This window comes from Delphinapterus leucas, chromosome 9, assembly GCF_059928025.1.
Source record: "Delphinapterus leucas isolate spDelLeu-1000000601 "Yukka" chromosome 9, BTC_Dleu_Yukka2, whole genome shotgun sequence".
Taxonomy (NCBI): Eukaryota; Metazoa; Chordata; class Mammalia; order Artiodactyla; family Monodontidae; genus Delphinapterus; species Delphinapterus leucas.
In genome coordinates, this window is record NC_143137.1 from 48,740,276 (window position 1) to 48,759,611 (window position 19,336).

The 19,336-nt window shown below is 54.9% G+C and overlaps 2 protein-coding genes across 2 annotated transcripts; both read left to right on the top strand.

Annotated features, from left to right (window-relative positions):
• Positions 1-3,900: 3,900 nt before the first annotated feature.
• HOXA11 (homeobox A11) lies at positions 3,901-8,081 on the top strand. The gene is made up of 2 exons (XM_022589894.3): positions 3,901-4,812; positions 6,237-8,081. Exons 1-2 carry the CDS (start codon positions 4,104-4,106, stop codon positions 6,467-6,469), a joined length of 942 nt encoding a protein of 313 aa, XP_022445602.1. The 5' UTR covers positions 3,901-4,103; the 3' UTR covers positions 6,470-8,081.
• A 6,643-nt stretch (positions 8,082-14,724) lies between these two features.
• Positions 14,725-17,699, top strand: HOXA10 (homeobox A10). The gene is made up of 2 exons (XM_022584525.3): positions 14,725-15,986; positions 17,156-17,699. Exons 1-2 carry the CDS (start codon positions 15,026-15,028, stop codon positions 17,428-17,430), a joined length of 1,236 nt encoding a protein of 411 aa, XP_022440233.1. The 5' UTR covers positions 14,725-15,025; the 3' UTR covers positions 17,431-17,699.
• Positions 17,700-19,336: the final 1,637 nt, after the last annotated feature.

Below are 19,336 nucleotides of genomic sequence, written 5' to 3' on the forward strand. Positions count from 1 at the left end.
AAGAAGGGGAGGCGGCAGTGCTGGGCAGAGGCATCTGGACACACTTTATTCCCATATCCCGCCTGGGAAGGCGCGTGGAGTGCAGGGCTCCCGAATCCCCGCTACGGAGCACTCAGCCCGCCCGCCAAGGAGGGTCCGGGAGGTGTTTCCGAATCCCCCAACCCCCCACTTTTAGGGCCAAATCAAATGAAGTTTGGAAAGGCTTGGTCTGCTTTGCTGAGCAAATCGCCTCGTTAGCCGTTTCCGCCTGACAAGGCTGGCTCCGGCGCCAGCCTTCTCCTCTCCGGGTGGCCATCTCCAAATGCTGCGCGGGGAGCAACGGGTCGGCCCTGCGAGGGCTGCCTGGACCCTGAAGTTTGGAAAAACAAGAAGAGATTGAAATGGCTCCCTCCCTTCTCCGCAGACACACACGCACCGTCAAGCCGCCGCCACTTCCTGCCTTTGTTTTTCTTCCTCCAAAACATTTTTGGCCTCTTGCATTAGCTGCCATGGGGCTCCGGGTTGACGATAAAAGGAAATACACGCTGAAGACTTTTCTGGAGATGGCCTCACACCGTGGAGCTCCTGAGAAAGAACAACTCATGGAAAACCAGTCTCCAGGGCCAATGTCACAGCCATGCCCATCTTGGACTCTTCAAAAATGCAACTCGCACTTGGCCTTCCAGGGCAGCCTTAGCCGCCCCCCCCGCCGCCGTCGGGTATTCTCTTGAGCCGGGTGGGCTCAGCTTGGCTGTTGGGCCTCCTGCAAAGCGGAAGAGTCAATTAGGCTCAGAGCAAAGTCAAAATCAAGGACCCGAAGCTCTGCCTCCCTAAGATTTGGTCTGATCCTCAGAGCTGCACCTACCTCCGAATAGCCCCCCCAAAAAACATTCACACCGCCAGTATATTCCAGGCAAGGGGGGCAGAAGCTGGCAAAGCTGGAAAGAGTGCGCAGCACTGGGGATCAGAGCATCCCCCTCCCGTCCCTGCCGGGGAACTAAAAGCATTCACCGCTCCAGGCGGTTTCCCTTCTGGCATCAAGAGCCTTTATCCTCATCCATCTTCACAGCAACGCCCCCACTCACCCCCTTCCAGGCTGCAAGACCCTCCCGGCACCCCGCTTTGGTTCAGCCGAATTGCCCTTCCAGCCGCTCCTAGAGCGCCTTGCCCTGCCCCAGCCTTTCCTCGGGAATTCGCCTTTGTCTCCTGCAGACACCCATGGGATCCAGACTGACCAGCACCCTCTTGGCTTGGCTCTCAAGAACATGGGAGGCACTAGTTCTACGGAACGGCACATATCCCTATACCAACCTTTCTGTGGTGACCCCCCTCTCCCTGGCACCAAGGGGAAAACCGATCTAATGGGGAGAGGGGCTGCGTGCAGCTAGGGTAGGTAGCCTGGTGTCCCCCGCTGGAGGGCCACTGCAGCCGGTCTGCTCAGGCACAGGCTGAAGTTGACTGCCAACACTGCTATAAAACCCCAGGTCTGTCTAGGACAGTTTTTGGTTCTCCTAGACGCCCCCGGGTTCAATTATAGTCTTAAAAGCCCTAATACAAGTGCAAGAATTTGTTTGCCTTCACCCAGGGGCAGGGCAAGCCCCGCAATGGTGGCGCCTTTGTTATGGCAAAGTCACTGAAACCCCTCAAGCATTCCTTTTGTCCGAGGGTCGGGGTGGCGGGGACTGGGTGGGCTGCTGGGAGAGAGTTTGAGAGAGCCAAAATCAGCCAGGGGATGAATTAAATACTGCTGTTCGCAAACCTCTCCTCCCTTGTATATTCAGTCTTCAAGAAAGATGCTGTGGAGAAATAAATATTTTGCCTTGTTGGTCTCCGCTGGAAATGGAAGTTTTTTCGCTGCAGGGCAATCCTGTAACTGTGACTCCCAGCTTTAGGAGGTCTCAAGCTGCCCTTCCCAATGACCTTCCTTCCCACCAGACCTTTTCACTCACACCGATACTGCCCTCTGCACAAGCCACAGTGCCCAAATATGTCAAGCTGGAGATGCACAAATAATTTCAAGTTCAGCTCTCAGGGATTCAAGGGGCGTGGAACTTCTTGCAGCAAATCCTGAATAAAGCGTTCATTAAACCAATGTGTCGGAGTAGTTTGATTTGTGATACGCAACCCTGTAAAGGGGGGGGGGTTGGAGCCACATAAACATAAATGCTAATAAATTAGTGTACTCCACTACAGAGTAATTACTCGATATTATTGATATTTACAGCGAGTATTCAAATGCAATGGTGGGCCATCATTTAGAGAAAATACATAATGAGGATATTTCTTTTGCAGTGCAATACACGATTAGATTTTGTTATTGTGTCAGTTACAGTTAGCTCAGCAATAAATAAATAAATCGATGTTGACACTTAAATACCAAAGATCTTAGAGGTTATACTCTAAATCTCCCCGAGATATATAAATACCTTCGGCTATTTCCTGGATGGGGAAAGGGAAAAGGTTATTCTTTTTCATTTTTCAACTTTTCTTCAGCGACATACAGTTCCTTCCAAGAAGATAGGTGTGGGGAGGCCTCAGAGCTGGACCCCCCTCCCAGTGCCTGGCCCTGCCTGGCTGCTCTATGCCCTTCTCTTCTGCTTCTCCCAAACATTGTTCATTCAGTCCTGCAGGATGGCAAGCATTTTTCACCATCTCATTTTTTTTTCTTTCCTCTTCCCAAGAAAGCTAGACTCATACTAGCTGCTATGGCCTCTGTCTCTCTCTTTAGCTCAAACCTAGCCTTTTCAAAGCGTTCTTTTCACCCAAGGTGCTGGGAGGTTCAGAAAGACGTCTCTTTTCTTTGGCATTGTGTCCCTTCTGTGGGATGAGTAGCCGGAAAGGCGCCGAGCCTTCTGAGTTTCTGCCCTGCACATCCCTGGCTCTCAAGCTTTGCAGAGGAAAGGTGGCGTGTTACCCCTTTCTCAGCCACGGCTCCCTGGCCCTCGCCCCCTGCTCACTGCCCCCACTCTCCCTACAGCTCTGGAGCTCAGCTGTGGGCTCCCGGAAGGTGCAGCATACCCAGGAGAAGTCTCCTTGGATGTCAGCGCCTCTAAGGCAGCCCAAGGCTCGCCTCAATTCCATGGTTCCCCGAGTCCTCAGCTCCAGAAGACCAGGCAGGGGGGCGGGCGGACCAGTGCGCAGCGGCGCAGCTCCCACGCCTCTGGCTCTGCGGTGTCACTCCGAACCCCGGCAGACAGCGAGGAGGAGCGGGTTTCTCCAAGGGCAGGGCGTGGGGTGAGGAGGCCGGCAGGGAGAATGAAAGGGAGGTGGATCCCGGGTGAGACGAAGGGCTTTCCGGGACCTGCGGATCCCTGACAAACCGCGGGGGAAGCCGCCCAGGTTGTTGGCGGTTTAGGGACGGAAGGCACTAAAGCGCTTCGGAAGTGACCATGAATGCGAGCGTGTAATCAAGTCACCGTGCAAATCGGGCGAGCCACGAGGCAGGCACATCCACGGCTGCAAACCCTGTCCCGAAGGGGGTCCGGCCAAAGTCGGAGGCAGAGGTGGTTCCCAAAGCAAGCCTGTGGGAGGGGGACAGCGAAGAAGGAGGTGCGAACGCGAGCCTCCAGGCGAATAGATTCCAAGACCACGCACGGGCCACGCAGCGACGAGCTCCCACCCGGCCACCCCCAGCCTGTGGCTTCCCTCACCCGGGGAGTGGTAGGTGGCAGGAGTTGAGCTCTCTCACCGCCCTCGGCGCACTCGAGGGCCAGGACCGTGCAGCTGAGCACAAGCAATTGGCACGGGGTAGCACCCAGCCTCGCCGCGCGCCGGGAGGCCCCCCCAGCCAACATGAGTTACACCGGCGATTACGTGCTTTCGGCGAGAACACCGAGTGACGATCTGTTGCTTCCCCTGAGGTGGCTACAAAGAAAGGAAGCTGGGGGCGGGGGGGGGGGGGTGGAAGAAAGGAAAGGAAAGGGGGGGGAAAGGTCCGGACTAGCTAGCAGCTTGTCAATTTCAACATCGGGTCACATGACCAGCACCTCCCTGCTAAGGATGGGGATAGATTTCCACGTCAGCTTACGTCTCCAAATTTCTACTTCACGGATCCGCTTCAAAGAGGCAGCTGCAGTGGAGAATCATGTTAAGCTCGGCTACTGCGGAAAGCCCAAGGTAGCCCAATGATGGATTTTGATGAGCGTGGTCCCTGCTCCTCTAACATGTATTTGCCAAGTTGTACTTACTACGTCTCGGGTCCAGATTTCTCCAGCCTCCCTTCTTTTCTGCCCCAGACCCCGTCTTCGCGCCCAATGACATACTCCTACTCTTCCAACCTGCCCCAGGTCCAACCCGTGCGCGAAGTGACCTTCAGAGAATACGCCATTGAGCCCGCCACTAAATGGCACCCCCGCGGCAATCTGGCCCACTGCTACTCCGCGGAGGAGCTCGTGCACAGAGACTGCCTGCAGGCGCCCAGCGCGGCCGGCGTGCCTGGCGACGTGCTGGCCAAGAGCTCGGCCAACGTCTACCACCACCCCACCCCCGCCGTCTCGTCCAATTTCTATAGCACCGTGGGCCGAAACGGCGTCCTGCCACAGGCTTTCGACCAGTTTTTCGAGACGGCCTACGGCACCCCGGAAAACCTCGCCTCCTCCGACTACCCTGGGGACAAGAGCGCCGAGAAGGGGCCCCCGGCAGCCGCGGCGACCTCCGCGGCGGCGGCGGCGGCGGCAGCGGCCACGGGCACGCCGGCAACTTCAAGTTCGGACAGCGGCGCCGGCGGCTGCCGGGAGGCGGCGGCGGAGGAAAAGGAGCGGCGGCGGCGCCCCGAGAGCAGCAGCAGCCCCGAGTCGTCTTCCGGCCACACTGAGGACAAGGCCGGCGGCTCCAGTACGTATAAAGGCAGCGCCCTGCGCTTTATGAAAGGGGAGTTGGAAATCTAGCGCAGCACCGCTGTTAAATTTTTATATGCTGTTTTATAAGCATATAAGGTTTATGAAGGGCCTTTAGGTTTCCCCCAACAAAACTTTGTTATAAAAGGCGGGATCACGTGGCGAGTGCTGAAATTGGCCGTGAAATACCCACCGGCCGAGGCATGCCTGCAAAAAAACAAAACAAAACAAAACAAACAAAAAACCCCACACAACTGCCTTTTCCCCTTTTTTCCCTTCTCGGCTCCCAAGCCCAGCAGCTCGACCCCTCTCGGGACCAGGTCGGGGCTGGGGAGCCGGAGGTGGGCGCCTGTAAATTCCCCCTTGCAAGGGCTCCGGAGCCTTTGATAGCGAGGTAATCCGGAGATTTTTATAAAAGCCATGTGTTGCGCCGGGATTCCAGTCCCGGCCGGGATTCAAAGACATCGCTGTTTAACGATGGCACTAGGAACGTGTTTAACAGATAAAATAGCCCGCTTAGCTCGAGTAATACATTAAAAGAAACAAACTAACCCAAAGTTGGCCTTTTTGTCCAAAGGAAGCCATTTTCCTGTGGCGCGGTGGCAACTACGTGCCGCCTTCTGTCCGACTGCGTGTTACAGTTGTTATTCAATCTGTCAAAAGCGGGTTTTTTTCTTTACTTCTGGTGGAGTTTTATTGAAAGGGGAGCAAGTCGAGCCTGCCCGCAGCTCTGGGAAACCCCTCGTTCCTCCACCCTATCGGAATAGCACCCCTGCTCTGCCGGGGGGCACCAGGATGGCTGTGTGGCCTTGGTGTTCAGGAAAGGCCTAGGGTAGGGGGCTTCCGCTGCCACCTCCCCACCTCGCGGAAGCCAGGAGGCTGGCCGGGGAGGCAGGAGCTGATGGCCAGGACTCAGGCAGACGAAGACCCGGCAGCTGCCCCATATGTTAACGAGGGCCGAGTCCCGCCGCAGCCGGGAAAGACTGGGGCTGGGGCCGCCTTTACTGCCTCGGGAACCGGCCGCCCAGGTGCTGGAAGGTGAAATGTCCGCGGGCGGGCGGCTGTTTGTTTAGTCTGGCCAGGCTGTAGACAGCCGGCGACCCCGCTCGCTGCTTTGAAAGCGGTTTCAGCGGCGCAAACTCGCCTGTTGCAGTGAGGAGCCCTCCTTTCTGCTCTGGGGCAGAGTAAGCAGCTTCCCTGGGGGCCTATCTAGGGAGCTGGCTTTTATCTGGAGCTGAGCCTCCGCCGGCAGCCTCTGCCCAGCCGGCAGTAGGAGCCTGAGGCAGGGACCTGGGGGGACCTTGATGGGGCTTGGGCAGGGCCTCCAGTCCCTGCGGCCAGCCCTTTTCCTCCACTTGGGGCTCTGGGATGGACTGCAGCTGTCACACCTGGCTCTCTCCCTGCCTCTTTCTCCCTTCACAGGTGGCCAACGAACCCGAAAAAAGCGCTGCCCCTACACCAAGTACCAGATCCGGGAGCTGGAGCGGGAGTTCTTCTTCAGTGTGTACATCAACAAAGAGAAGCGCCTGCAGCTGTCTCGAATGCTCAACCTCACTGACCGTCAAGTCAAAATCTGGTTTCAGAACAGGAGAATGAAGGAAAAAAAAATTAACAGAGACCGTTTACAGTACTACTCGGCCAACCCGCTCCTCTAAGGCTCCAGCCAACTGGAACTGGGTGGGGGGCTTCATACACATGAGATTATATGCAGATTTTGACCTTGACAAGGTCACGGCACGCGGTGACTTTTGAAGAAATGCGATGTGCAAGAGAGGGGAGGCTACACGGAGACAGCCTGGAAGGAGGCCGCTCGGGACGCTCCTGGGCATCGGTGGTTAAGATTTCTAACAATCATTGGATTTGGAGAGCTGTGCGTCAATGAGAATGAATGGTTTGGGGCCCCTGGTGGTTCACCCTTGGAGACTGCAGAGCTTCGGGTTGGGTGTGGTCTCCATCAGGGACTGGGCCCCCTCCAGACCCCCTGGAGAATGACCCCGACCAGGGACCCTCCACATGGAGCCTGTCCACTTCCAGGACCCCTGCGTCAAGATCTCCAAACCCAATTCAGTTTGGGAACAGGAGCAGAAGGAAGGGGGAGGATTCCTAGACGTCCGGATTGGGGCTCCTTTCCAAAGCCAATGTGAAAGATGACTGGACTAAGAGGACGCTGTGAGGTGGGAGAGGGCTGCTGATCCTTGAGGGAAAAATAATCTACTATTCCAGGTGGCATTAGGGGCATCTCCACCCGCTCCTAGCCACTCACCACACTGTCCCAGGCCTGAGCTTCCAGCAGTCGACTTCTGCAGCTCACCTAGTTTTTCCTACGATTAGGGTGTTCGTCCTGGCCTGCCACTCTGGCCTAAAGCCTAGTGACAGAGCAGACCATTCCCTGAGGTGGAAGACATCAAAAAGCCGAGAGGCTGCACCCAGGCCGCTGGCCCCCAGATCCCTGCAGGAAATGCCTGTGGAGTGCGGCAGCTTGGCAAAGTCTACAGCACACTTAAATCAAGCTTGGATTTGCTCAGCGGAGCGGCGGAGCAGCAGAGCAGCAGGCCTGGCCAGCGGTCCCCAGCTATGAGGGGCTTGAGCCCCCCCAAGCACCCAGTTCCCACGCTGCGCTCTGCCCTTCGTCACCCCAGAACTGAGCTTGGAAGCTTCCAGCGACCTTCCAAGAGCTCGAGAGTGATTTGGAATTATTTTAAAAGATAAATATTATATTATATATATATATATATATATTTCCCTGAAAGAACCAAAGCAAATTTTAAAAGATGCAATGTAGAGGGGGAGAAAAGATGAAGAAAATATTTAAAGGCTCTGTTTACAGTGTTCCATGGTTAAACTTACTCACTGCTAAAAATATTTGAATGTACGCTTCATACAGGGATGGTGTTCAAAAGACTTGTAAATAAAGGAACTATAACCTATTTTGTTTGAGAATATATATATATTTTTTGCCATTAGTTGATTGCCTTTGGGGTATTGGAGGGAATAGAAAGTGTGTCGGGAATGGTCTTTTTAATTTCTTGCATATTTGAAAAGTGTTAGGGAGATGCTCTGAGGTTGTTCGGCCCTCCAGGGTCTGGGGACCTCAGCTGAGAAAGGCAGGCACCCTTCCATTAAATCTCCTCTGTCCCCCTGTGTTAAGAAGCGTCTGGTGGCTCTGTTTGTAACAGGAGTATTGGCCTGTCCTCCATTCTCACCCACTGCGTATGTCGCAGCATGTATACAGGTGACAGGGCACAAGGAAAATAAAGACTATGGAAACTTGAGTATTGGGTCCTGGTGTGACATTCCTCTCCCCGCTTGCCTTTTACTGCCAAATGTCTGCCCCCCGTCCCCAACACCACTCCCCCTTAGGAAAGGGGCAAGTTACTAGGCCCCTGAGCAGGTGGGGAGGTGACTTAGGATTTAATTCCATTAGAAGCCAAACTTAGGAAGCCAAGGTGAATGGCCAGGTCCTTGGCTTCCCTCACATGGGGAAGTGGGGTCCCAGGAATGGGGTATCTCAGGGCCTGGAATACGGGGCTTCATCCTCTCAAACTGACCCCAGCCCTGGGAGAAAGCCCTGGGGCTTGAGGTGGCCAGTGGGTCTGATCCCAGGCTGGACTCACTTACCTCAAGACTAGGAGGCCTGAAGTGGAAACACTCTAGGGTGCCCTGGGGAGCCCTGCAGCAAGAGGGAGACTGGTCTGGGTACAAAGACAGAGCAGAGTCTTAGGAGTCTCTAAGAGCACTTTCTTTTCTCCCCAGCTCCCGGTTGAGGCTGCCTTTTCCCTTTGGGGAAAGAAAGATACTGATTTCCTCTTTGTTTCCTGCCTTTGAACTTCTGCCTTAAATTTGGACATCACCCATAACCTTGAGGAGCAGGGCGAAAGGCCAGAGCCTTTTGTTGCCCACCGCCCCCCCCCATCCCCACTCTCTCCCTAGCCACTCAGGCAGGATCAGAGCAGCAGAGAGGATGGAATTTGGAGAGAGGCCCCAGACCCCATAGCCCCGCTCTGTTTATTTGTGTGTTTGTCTAACTTACGCGACTGGGGAAATCAAACTCAAAGGGGAATGGGACGGACCCCTGAGATGATTGCCTAGGTTGATAGACACACAGAGGTGAACAAGGACTCTCCTGGGGGCAGGGAAGGAGTGGGCAGGGAAGCCTAGGATTTAAGGAGACTTCCTTTGGGACGGTTAAAGATTAACCAAGTCTCACAAGTTGCTACAGAGAGTCTAGCCAGGAGGACTGTTCGAGGGCGGGCGGCAAGCGGGCGCGGGTTTGATTTCTGAGCCCTATAAAAGCCTATCCTCCGATGGCTGTGACAATGTGGTCGTAAACCCGTCCGGGGCCGGCCAATTTGCATATTTGGAATGCGCCGCTATAAACCCGGCTGGGATTTTGCAGCAATTTCTTAGATGTAAAAATGAGATCTCTTTAGCAGCGGGCTGGGCACACTCTCGCTCTGTCTCTGCCTTGAGTCTGCTCTCCTTTCCCGGCTCCGGGCTGGAGTTCGGGCCCGGCCTAGGCGCTCAGCCGCCACGAGATGGCGCACTTCCGATCAATGTCAAAGCCGCCGGGGAGCCGGGAACCCCAGCGCATTTCTTGGCCTTTGTTCGCTTCTGATACTAAGAGCGGCACGTTACGTTATTTCACTTGTCCCGCTCTCCTTCGTATCAAAAAAAGGGGGGCTCACCGTCAAGTAGCGGTTGGTGCTGTAATTTAAAGCAATGCGTCTTCTCTAGGCCTTGCTGGCGTCGCGGCGCGGAGAAGCCAGCTTTCCCTTGGCAGTGATTTCGGAAATGTGTCAAGGTAAGAGGCCACAAGTTTAGCAATTTCAATCTGGCTGGGGCGAGAGTGGGGCCGGTGTCTGAGCAGGGCTGGGAAAGTGGCTGGGTTTGTGAGCTGGGGGGTGACGCTATAGGCGCTCAGCCCACTCGACCCCCCTTCTCTCGTCACCCCCTAAGGTTGGAAAGCAGGGGGAGGCCTCAGTGGAAAAGCTGACGATTTTAACTCTATGCGCCAGCATTTCACCTAAGGCGATCTTTAGATTTTGTAGAAATATTCAGAATGGGATGAGCCTGGGGTGGGAAGCATCCAAGCAAAAGGGTCCCGGCTGTGCTGGGATACGGGACTGTGGTGGTAAAAAAAAGGGTGGGGGAAGATGGCGGGACTGGGGAAAACTGAAAGTTTCTACTCGAAACAATGATGTGGTCAGCGACCGTAGCCGCTGGGGCAGGCTTATTCCCTGGGGCAGAAGTCTGGGAGGTAGCTGGTTTCCTACTATGTGTGATCTCTAGGTTTGCCCAGCAGATTGGGGGTAACATTTGTTCCAAAAAAGGTCAATTCAGAAAAGTAGCATTATATTTTTGAGGCTGCCAGGGAATTCTGTGTTGCTTATTTGGAATGTACTGCTATAAACCTGGCTGGAGTTTTGCAGCAATTTCTTAGATGCAAAAATGAGATCTTTTGCACATTTTGCAAATGAGCAAAAAAATGTCTTGGTAAATACCTATACATTTTCAAAGGCTGGCACCGAGGATAAACTCTGATCAAACAATTTCTCCATCAGAGTTGTCATAAAACAAGTTTAAAATAATCATATCACTTACATTTCAGAGGCCAGCTTCAAATTTCCTTTTTTCCTAGTTTTAAATTTTTTATTCCAGTATGTTTTCATTCGTTTCTCGAAATGGCTATTTTCTTTTCACAAATATACTGAGCATGGGTGAGTGGCGGGGGGGAAGTCTCAGAGAAAGTAGGTGCCGCCTGTGTGTGCATGTATAATTGTGCCGATCACAGTCACTAGTCTTTGTTGAGCGTGGTCTCCCAAACTCTGCCAGAATAAAGCAAGGAGTGGGCGCCCACACGGTGCTCTCTACCGCCTGAGCCTTCCCTAAAATCCCAAAGCTGCCTCTAGTTTCAAGGCCAGAGGCAGTTTATGATGGACGAAACTAAGGATATTGCAATTGAGGGGTGTATGTGAGGGGTGAATGAAAAGGCCCCAACACTCCCCCCATCAGGAGAGAAGGGCCAGTTCAGTGGTTGGATATAGAAAAAAAATTTAGGGACACATTGCACCTGATTGATTCTAAGCAGACACAACAAATACTGTATCCCTGAAAAGGCTGACATTCTTAAAGATGAACAGGAGAAGAAGTTTACTGCTCACCCCCCAAATTTTAAATATGCAGTAAATGCGTGAATCAAAAAAGTCCAGAATTTTTGTTAAAGCTGGATTTGTGGAAGTAGCATTTATTTTTCCTCTCTGGGGCTGCACCTCAACTCCACAGCTGATCAGATAATTCTGAGCCCAGAAAGCATTGAGAGTGACCTCCAGATACAAATTGTTTACTGGCTATCTCAATCTCAGGACCTGGTATTTTTTATAAGAATATTTTTTGGTAATAACAGTTTATTGTTTCTCGTGGTTTGCAAGGGCCTACTCAGGAGAAGCAATCCACTATCTGGTGAACTGCATGGTAATCCTTGCCAAAGGGCTTATTTCACCAGCCTGGCATTTACTTCGGCTCCATAGCTGAAGGGGCATGTAATTAACCAGGTAGAAATGAGCAATATTTACTCCTAAATAAAACGTGGGCCCTGGCAGCTGCACAGGCCTGGCTGAAGCAAGTAGACACCAGAGAGTTTTAGGTCAAAGGCATCCTGACCAACAAGAGAGAAATTCGGCAGCTGGGAAAGAGGGTGAAAGAGAAAAAAAGAAGGTAAATGGTCAAGAGGGAGAGAGAGTGTCCAGAAGCCAACCCATGCTGCAATTGAATTGTTTTTCTTAATCTCTTGGGGGTGGGGAACCCCCGGAAAGCTGAGATGATCGATAAATGGAATATATTATTGAGGAAGCTAACACCTCGGTGTTACAGTCTGGGGAACGTGGAGGCTTGGGGGCGGTCGGGGATGCTGGGAGCTCTGAGACAGACTGAGAAGGCAGCAGGCGTTTTACTTGAGCTTCTGCTGTGTGGATATCTTCTTGTTCGAACCAGCCGGCCGGGCAGGCCAGTCTGCTTCCCAGGCGCATCTGCGGGCTCTCCACACACTCTCCGCTCAGCGGTGGAGGTGGAGTGGCAGTCTGGGCCAGAGAGGGCATCCCACACAGGCTTACATATTCTTTTTTTTTTTTCCAAGCAAGAAACAGCACAAACTCAACATCCCGTTTGGTTTATTAGAAGGGGGGAAAAGACACTGGAGAGAAACATCCAGCTTTCCCCAAAGGTCCATGAAGACCCAAGTGCCAATGCCATGGTGTGTGAGCCCTCAGCGGGCCTTCCACCTCCTCTACTCCACAGCTGAGGTGGCCTTCTCATAGCAGATGCGGTACCAAACTGTTTGTAACCTTGGTTGGAGCGTGCATGCTCTTGGATCCCATTCAGCCTAGAAGCCCATTTGGCCACCCTACAGAGCTCTAACTAGATTGGGCCTGAGCTGCCTACAGCCGGGTACCCAGCTTGTCTTACTCGTCAAACTGGCAGGGCTGCTGATTTCCCGGAGAGTCCTGGAACATTCTGGAGACCCCAAGGAAAAGGCTTTGAGGGGTCTGTGAACTCCCTGAAAATAACGGGTCAAATTGTGGGAATGCACAGATGTGCATTTTTCACAGGATAAGAGTCAGAACGTGGCCTTAGATTTACCAAAGGGGGCTTTAACTTCCAAAAAGGTTAAGAAAGACAGGTTTAGATCCTTTAGAGCGTTGTCTTTCACTTAATTTTTTAGCCTTCACCATCTCAAGCATTCTCTGCTGTGGCCACTGGTCTTTCCTAACCTGTGGGCTGGGAAGTTGCTTTCTGCATTTTGTCTGAAAAGGCACCAAGTCCTGGCTCACTGGCCTGCTGGAGCTCATTCTCCTCAAGGGACCCTCTCTTGTACTTGGAACCTACTTCCCACTGGGCAGAGATTTCCTGAGAGGTATGGACAGTGCTGAGGGGCAAAACCCCCTTCTCAGGCAGTTCTCAGCTTTGTGGCATTTCCCAGTAGCACTGCTGAGCACAAGAGTTCCAGTCAGTTTCACTCTCCTTACAAGGTGGGTAAGGACCAAGCCCATCTGGGGAAGGATCCTGGGCTGCGTGGTCTGAAGCTTTTGGTACTCAAGTTCGTTGACCTCGTGGGCCTAGCCCGATTAAAATTTGCCTTGGCCTTGGGCGTTTGAGCTATATGGAGAGTGAAGGACAGATCCTGATCTCTCGCCACAGACCCCTCACTTGATTCGGCTGCGTCGCTACTGGAGCCTCAAGACCCTGTCGGATTGGAGAGAGCTGACTCTCATGCTCTCTCTCCCCTTTTCTCCCTCTCTTTTCTCTCCCTCTGTCCTTCTTTCCTTCTGTTCCTGTCTTTCTCTCTCTATCCCTCTCTTCTCCAGCCCAGACGTCCAGTCCGCAGAGCTGGTCACCACAGGGCGCAGAGGTGTAAGTGGCTGGAGCGCAGCGCAAGCGGTGGCACGGCCTCCGGGTGCTGCGCGCCGAGCAGCCGCTGCCGGCAGAGACCGCAACTGCTTACTTGCATCTCAGAAGCCAGCACCAGGGCTCTGCCGCCAGCTCTCCCATACGCGCTCTCTGTGTCCTCTCAGGCTCGGCTTCCTCCTCCGACTGAGTTCATATGGGGAGGAACAAGGCCAAGTGCCTGGCAAGTCACCCGGAAGGCAAGGGTCTTTCCCCGCCGCCGCCCGCAGCGGGATCCCGGCGTTCAGCAGCTCCAGTCAAGCCCTCTGCAGGGACCGGAGCTGGCGGAGTGGGGAGGCCTGGGGCATCCTGGAGAGCTCTAGCCCGTAGGCCAGGGGCAAGGCAGCGGCCTCCTGGGCTCCCTGGATCCGGCCGGAAAAGGTCGCATTTCCTGAGACATGTATGAGGCCCACACTTGGGGGCTAGCGCCCTGGGCCTGCCGTTTCCAGTTGACTGAGAGCGCCGTCCCTACGGCCAGGGAAGAAGGAGGCCCCGGTGTCTGTTGAGCAAAGGGCCTGGCCTCCGAACGCGCCTATAACTGGGCCACGAGCCCAGCCAGGCCTCACAGAGAACGGATTTCCTCACCGCGGGCCTCGTTAAAATGCGCACACTGCGGGAGTGAGGGATGCCCCAGCCGTGGGTTTGGAGGGGAGGGAGGAAGAGGGGAGGGGACCGAGAGGCAGGAGTGTGGTGACACTCGTTCTTGTCGTAGCCTCCGGCAGCGTGCGAATGCCAAGGCTAAAGGGAGAGTTCCAGGAGAATTGTGTGGCAAAGGTGTCCGTTTGCCACCCCCCTCCAAGTTTCCCCCTCCAGGTCTTCGCCTCCTGGTAAGCCAAAAACCCTGAAGATCAATGTTTTCTTTCACTTCCCCCAAAGGCGTTTGAGCTTGGAGGCTGCCAGGGCCATGTGGCTGCGGGGTGGCTGGACCTCGCTCTGGCCTTGGAGTAAAAGGGTGGGGAAGTCTCTCAGTCAAAGCGGTCAGTCGCCTCGACCCCCCACTCGTGGCAGCCCGCGAAGGTTCACCGACAGGAGCTGCAGAGATGGCAAGCCAGGTGAGCACGCCATAGGTAAACTTCCTAACTGGATCAACCCACGGGCGGAGGAGGAGCGGAGCGCGTACGGGGTTGAGAGGCCAGGGCGTTGCATTTTGGGGAGAGTTCTGTGAGGGATGCAAGAAAGAAGCAGCAACGGCCGGCTTCCAGTCTGCTCTGGATTTCGGACACTCTGAGGATCCTGGTGACCTTAGGAATAGGTCCACCACCTTGGGGAGACAGCTCCAGGTCCAGGGCTGAATGGGAAGAGCTTGAGGCCCTGACGTCCCCCCTTAGTGTCTAGAGTGCACCGAGGTCTGGTGGCTGATTCCGAAATTAAAATGGGGAGCACCCAAGGCGGGCCGGGGTGCGCACCGTAAACACCCCACTTGTTAACTGCGCGGGGCCCAGGGGCCCTTCAAACAGGCCCCAAAGGAGGGCGCGCATCTGGGCATGGGCGGAGCGAGCCCAGGGGCCAGGGCCCCCACCAGCCACGTTGGGGTTGCCCCCGCAGCTCCTGGCCTTTGGGCAGAGGTATTGGGTGTGCGTCTCGCGGCCCATCAATACAGATTACATATTTATATCAATCGCGGGCTCGGAGGGCGCCCTCGGAGAGCGGCCCCGCGCCTACGAAACCAAACTGGGAGTGGTCGCGCGGAAACTCTGGCTCAGGATTGGCTGCGGGCGCTCGCCGCGGTGCGGGGGGATTGCTAATCGTATTCAGCATGTTTTGCACAAGAAATGTCAGCCAGAAAGGGCTATCTGCTTCCTACGCCAAATTATCCCACAACAATGTCATGCTCGGAGAGCCCCGCCGCGAACTCTTTTTTGGTCGACTCGCTCATCAGCTCCGGCAGAAGCGAGGCTGGCGGTGGTGGCAGCGGCGCGGGGGGCGGCGGCGGCGGCGGCTACTATGCCCACGGCGGGGTCTACCTGCCGTCGGCCGCCGACCTGCCCTACGGGCTGCAGAGCTGCGGGCTCTTCCCGGCTCTGGGAGGCAAGCGCAATGAGGCGGCGTCGCCGGGCGGCGGTGGTGGCAGCGGGGGCCTGGGTCCCGGGGCTCACGGCTACGCGCCCGCGCCTATAGATCTGTGGCTGGAAGCGCCCCGGTCATGCCGGATGGAGCCGCCTGAGGGGCCGCCGCCGCCGCAGCCCCAGCAGCAGCCGCCGCCCCCGCCGCAACCACCCCAGCCCCCGCCGCAGGCCACCTCGTGCTCTTTCGCGCAGAACATCAAAGAGGAGAGCTCCTACTGCCTCTACGACTCGGCTGACAAATGCCCCAAAGGCTCGTCCGCCGCTGCCGAGATGGGCCCCTTCCCGCGGGGCCCGCCGCCTGACGGCTGCGCCCTGGGCACCTCCAGCGGGGTGCCAGTGCCTGGCTACTTCCGCCTCTCCCAGGCCTATGGCACCGCCAAGGGCTACGGCAGCGGCGGCGGCGCGCAGCAGCTCGGCGCCAGCCCGTTCCCTGCTCAGCCCCCGGGGCGCGGCTTCGACCCGCCACCCGCGCTCGCCTCCGGTTCTGCGGATGCAGCCCGGAAGGAGCGACCCCTCGATTCGCCGCCGCCCCCCACGCTGGCCTGCGGTGGCGGCGGCGGGGGCTCGCAGGGCGACGAGGAGGCGCACGCGTCGTCTTCGGCTGCGGAGGAGCTCTCCCCCGCCCCTTCCGAGAGCAGCAAAGCCTCGCCCGAGAAGGACTCCCTGGGTAAGCAGGGCGCGCTGAAGGGCCTCAGTCAGGCGGGCAAGCAGACAGGCAGACCCAGAGAAGGGAAGGAGCAGAGAGCCAGGAGTCCGCACGGCAGCCGGTCGGCCTTGGCCCGAACTGCAGGCAGGCTGACCTTGTGAACTTGCTTTTTAATATTTGGGCGTGGGGACGCAGTAAAAATTCATGTCAGGCTTAGCGCCCCACACCAAGACGTCCTCCGGCTGGGGGCGAGGACACCGGCAAGCAACTCCCCTCTTGTGCGTGCCCTTCTCCGAGCCCCGGAGCACCCTAAGCGCTGGTCTGGGCCCAGCCTGACAGGCGCGGCCCACGCGGGGGGGAGGAAGAGGGAGGGAAAGTGTCTCGCCCGTAGATAGCGCGGATGTTTGTAAGGCGTCCAAAATAAGCAGCCGCCAGCACCAATAAATAAGCCCATTAACCGGCGAAGTTCGAGTTTACGATCCCCCTTGCTTTTCTCAAAGTTGCCGGAGGGATGGGAATCCTCGTTGCGGGGAGAAGAAAAGGCATATGCAGCCCGGATGCCTGGGCCCTGCTCTGAGAGTCAGAAAGGGGCCATTTCGCTTCCCCTGGAACTCGAAATCGCCCAGATTGCACGTCCCTGGCTCCTGGAGAGACGTGAGGCAGGGCCCTTGACCCCCAATCAGTTTTTCGTGCCTTCCCCATGTCCCATCCATGTCCTTCTTCCTCTCCTCATCAGGCCTTGGGCAACCAGGGAACTGGAGTGAGACACAGCCACGTGGCCCGCCCCCCCTTCCAAGTAACCAGTCTGCGCCCCCAGCCTGGGGGCTGCAGGAAATGCTAGTCTGCCTCGGGGCGAGAAGCACAGAAAGGCGTTAAGTTCAAGACATACAGCCTGCCCTCCCAGGCCGTTCCTTCTGCAGGCACCTGGCAGTTTTGTGTTAAAACAGGTGTTTGGAAAAAAAAGCGGAGGAAAATGTAAATTGGGAGAGTAGGTGTAGATTTGAGGCCCACTCGATTTTGCACATGACTTTTGGAGGAGCTGCTCTCCCTGGGCAAGCTAAAGGGGGGCATAACTCTCTCCGTGTGACTCAGGGCATCCCTCTTACGGTAGGCACGATCCGAATTCACCCCTGTGTGCAGCCCGCGTGGCCTCGATTTAACCTTCCCCTCTTTATTCTCTTAAACGCCAGGCAATTCCAAAGGCGAAAACGCAGCCAACTGGCTCACTGCAAAGAGCGGCCGGAAGAAACGCTGCCCCTACACCAAGCACCAGACGCTGGAGCTGGAAAAGGAGTTTCTGTTCAACATGTACCTTACTCGAGAGCGGCGCCTAGAGATCAGCCGCAGCGTCCACCTCACGGACAGACAAGTTAAAATCTGGTTTCAGAACCGCAGGATGAAACTGAAGAAAATGAACCGAGAAAACCGGATCCGGGAGCTCACAGCCAACTTTAATTTTTCCTGATGAAGCTCCAGGCAATGCAGTTCTTTTCGCTTCCAGAGGGCCATTCTGCCCCCTCTGTCTTCGGCTCTGCCCAGGAACTCACCTGTGCCGGAGCCACATTCCTCCCTCCCACACTCACCATCTCGCTGGCTGTTACATCTGTGCAGGGCTGGTTTGTTCTGACTTTTTGTTTCTTTTTCTGTTTGCTTGGTGCTGGTTTATTTGTTGTTTTCTGGGGGAAAAAGCCATATAGCGCTAAAATTCTATATACAGAGATATTGTCCTAAATGTAAAGCGGTGACAGGGATGGTTTGCTGTCTTGGGGTTCCACTGCTTGAAATGGCCTCTGTCCTCCTGGTCGAGCTGGTTTCCTGCAGGGCCAGCAAACCTAGCCAGAAGGTGGAGGTCGCATTGTAGGCAGCTGAGGTGTCTGGCCTGAGGTCAATGGTGCAAGGAGCTGCCACCGGGCTTGCCTGCCTGGAGTGCTGGGCTGTGTTTAATCAGGGGATACAGGCCCCTGGGTCTCTTTTTTCTTTCTTCCTTTCTTCCTTGGCAAAGAGAAGGGCTTGCAGGCATGGACACGCAGGTTGGCAAAAGGGCTTGACTTGGGCTGATTGGCAAAACTGAGAAAGTCAGAAAGATTAATTTTTCCTTCCTCTGTAAGATATCCCAGCTTTAAAAGAAGAAAAGAATGACCAGGAGAAGGAAACTTCTCTTCCAGTTTGTGTAAGGTCTCGCATTGTGGGACTAAATTACTTCACTCTGAATTTCCATGCCCTTCTGGCTGTAGATAAATAATCATATGTTGTTTTGTTTATACCTGCAGATTTAGTGGATTTTTTTGTCATTAAATAATTGTTACCACTGGTAACACAACAAGCACACCATAATTCTATCTTGTGGAGGTTTTTTTCCTCGTTTTTCCCTTTTTTCTTTTCTTTTCTTTTCTTTTCTTTCTAAAATTCACGGAAGCCAAGGAGGGCTGGGGCAAGCGGAATAGACTAGAGAAGGGAGACACTGTTGGGTTTCCTTTATACTGTGAAGTTACATGCATAAAAGGGTCAAACCTGTAGGTGCAGAAAAAGAAAAAACTATAAAATACAAATCTGTATAAATGTCTATTATTATGAAAAATTGCCAATCTTGTTTTATGCAAATGCATTCTATCGTTATTATAAATGTTAGTTCTAGCTCTATTTACTTCTAATCTTAAATCAGAATAAATTAATATTGTAATGCTGCTGTGCGTGGAAAAAGACGATGTTTATGTTCTCATAGAATAAAAGCTGTGGAATGAAGCTTTTTAATTTTACCTCTTTTTTTTTTTTTGACTTCTTATCTTCACCTTCCACTTTATCCCGTCCACCACTTTTACAACAGGAGGACTAGCCCGCGCCCCCTGCAATTACTTTAGGCATCTATTTAAATATTACCTAGACGGTCGTAATTTGTCTGGGCCCTATAGCCCTGGTGCCGTAAGGTTTGTCGGCTTTTGTTCAGTTTTATGACTTGCTAGTATATCTGGATTGTGGCTGTCTTGGACCAGTGGTTTCAGTTGAGAGGGGAGCTGCATAGACAGAGGAAGCCAAACAGGATTTCTTTCGGGAGACCCCCGGGAGGTTCGCAGAGGCTGCTTATTTCGTGGGTCTCCGGGTGCTAAATGACCCCCAGCCTAGGACTCCGGGGAGCAGGCTGGGCCCACAGCGCGTCACTAGCGTCCGCAGCAGCGGTTAGGTAGACCGCGGCGGGGCTGCATGGGTCCTCCCTCCCTCAGCAGGCCTCCCCGACCTGGTCGCCCTCGGCGGGGCCACGCGTTTCCTGCTCGCGGGAGGTGGGGGGGGGCGACAGCAGGGGGGAGGGGGCGCAGGAGCGCGCGCCCCGGCTGGCTGGCTGGCTGGCGGGGAGGGAGAGAGGGGGAGAGCGAGTG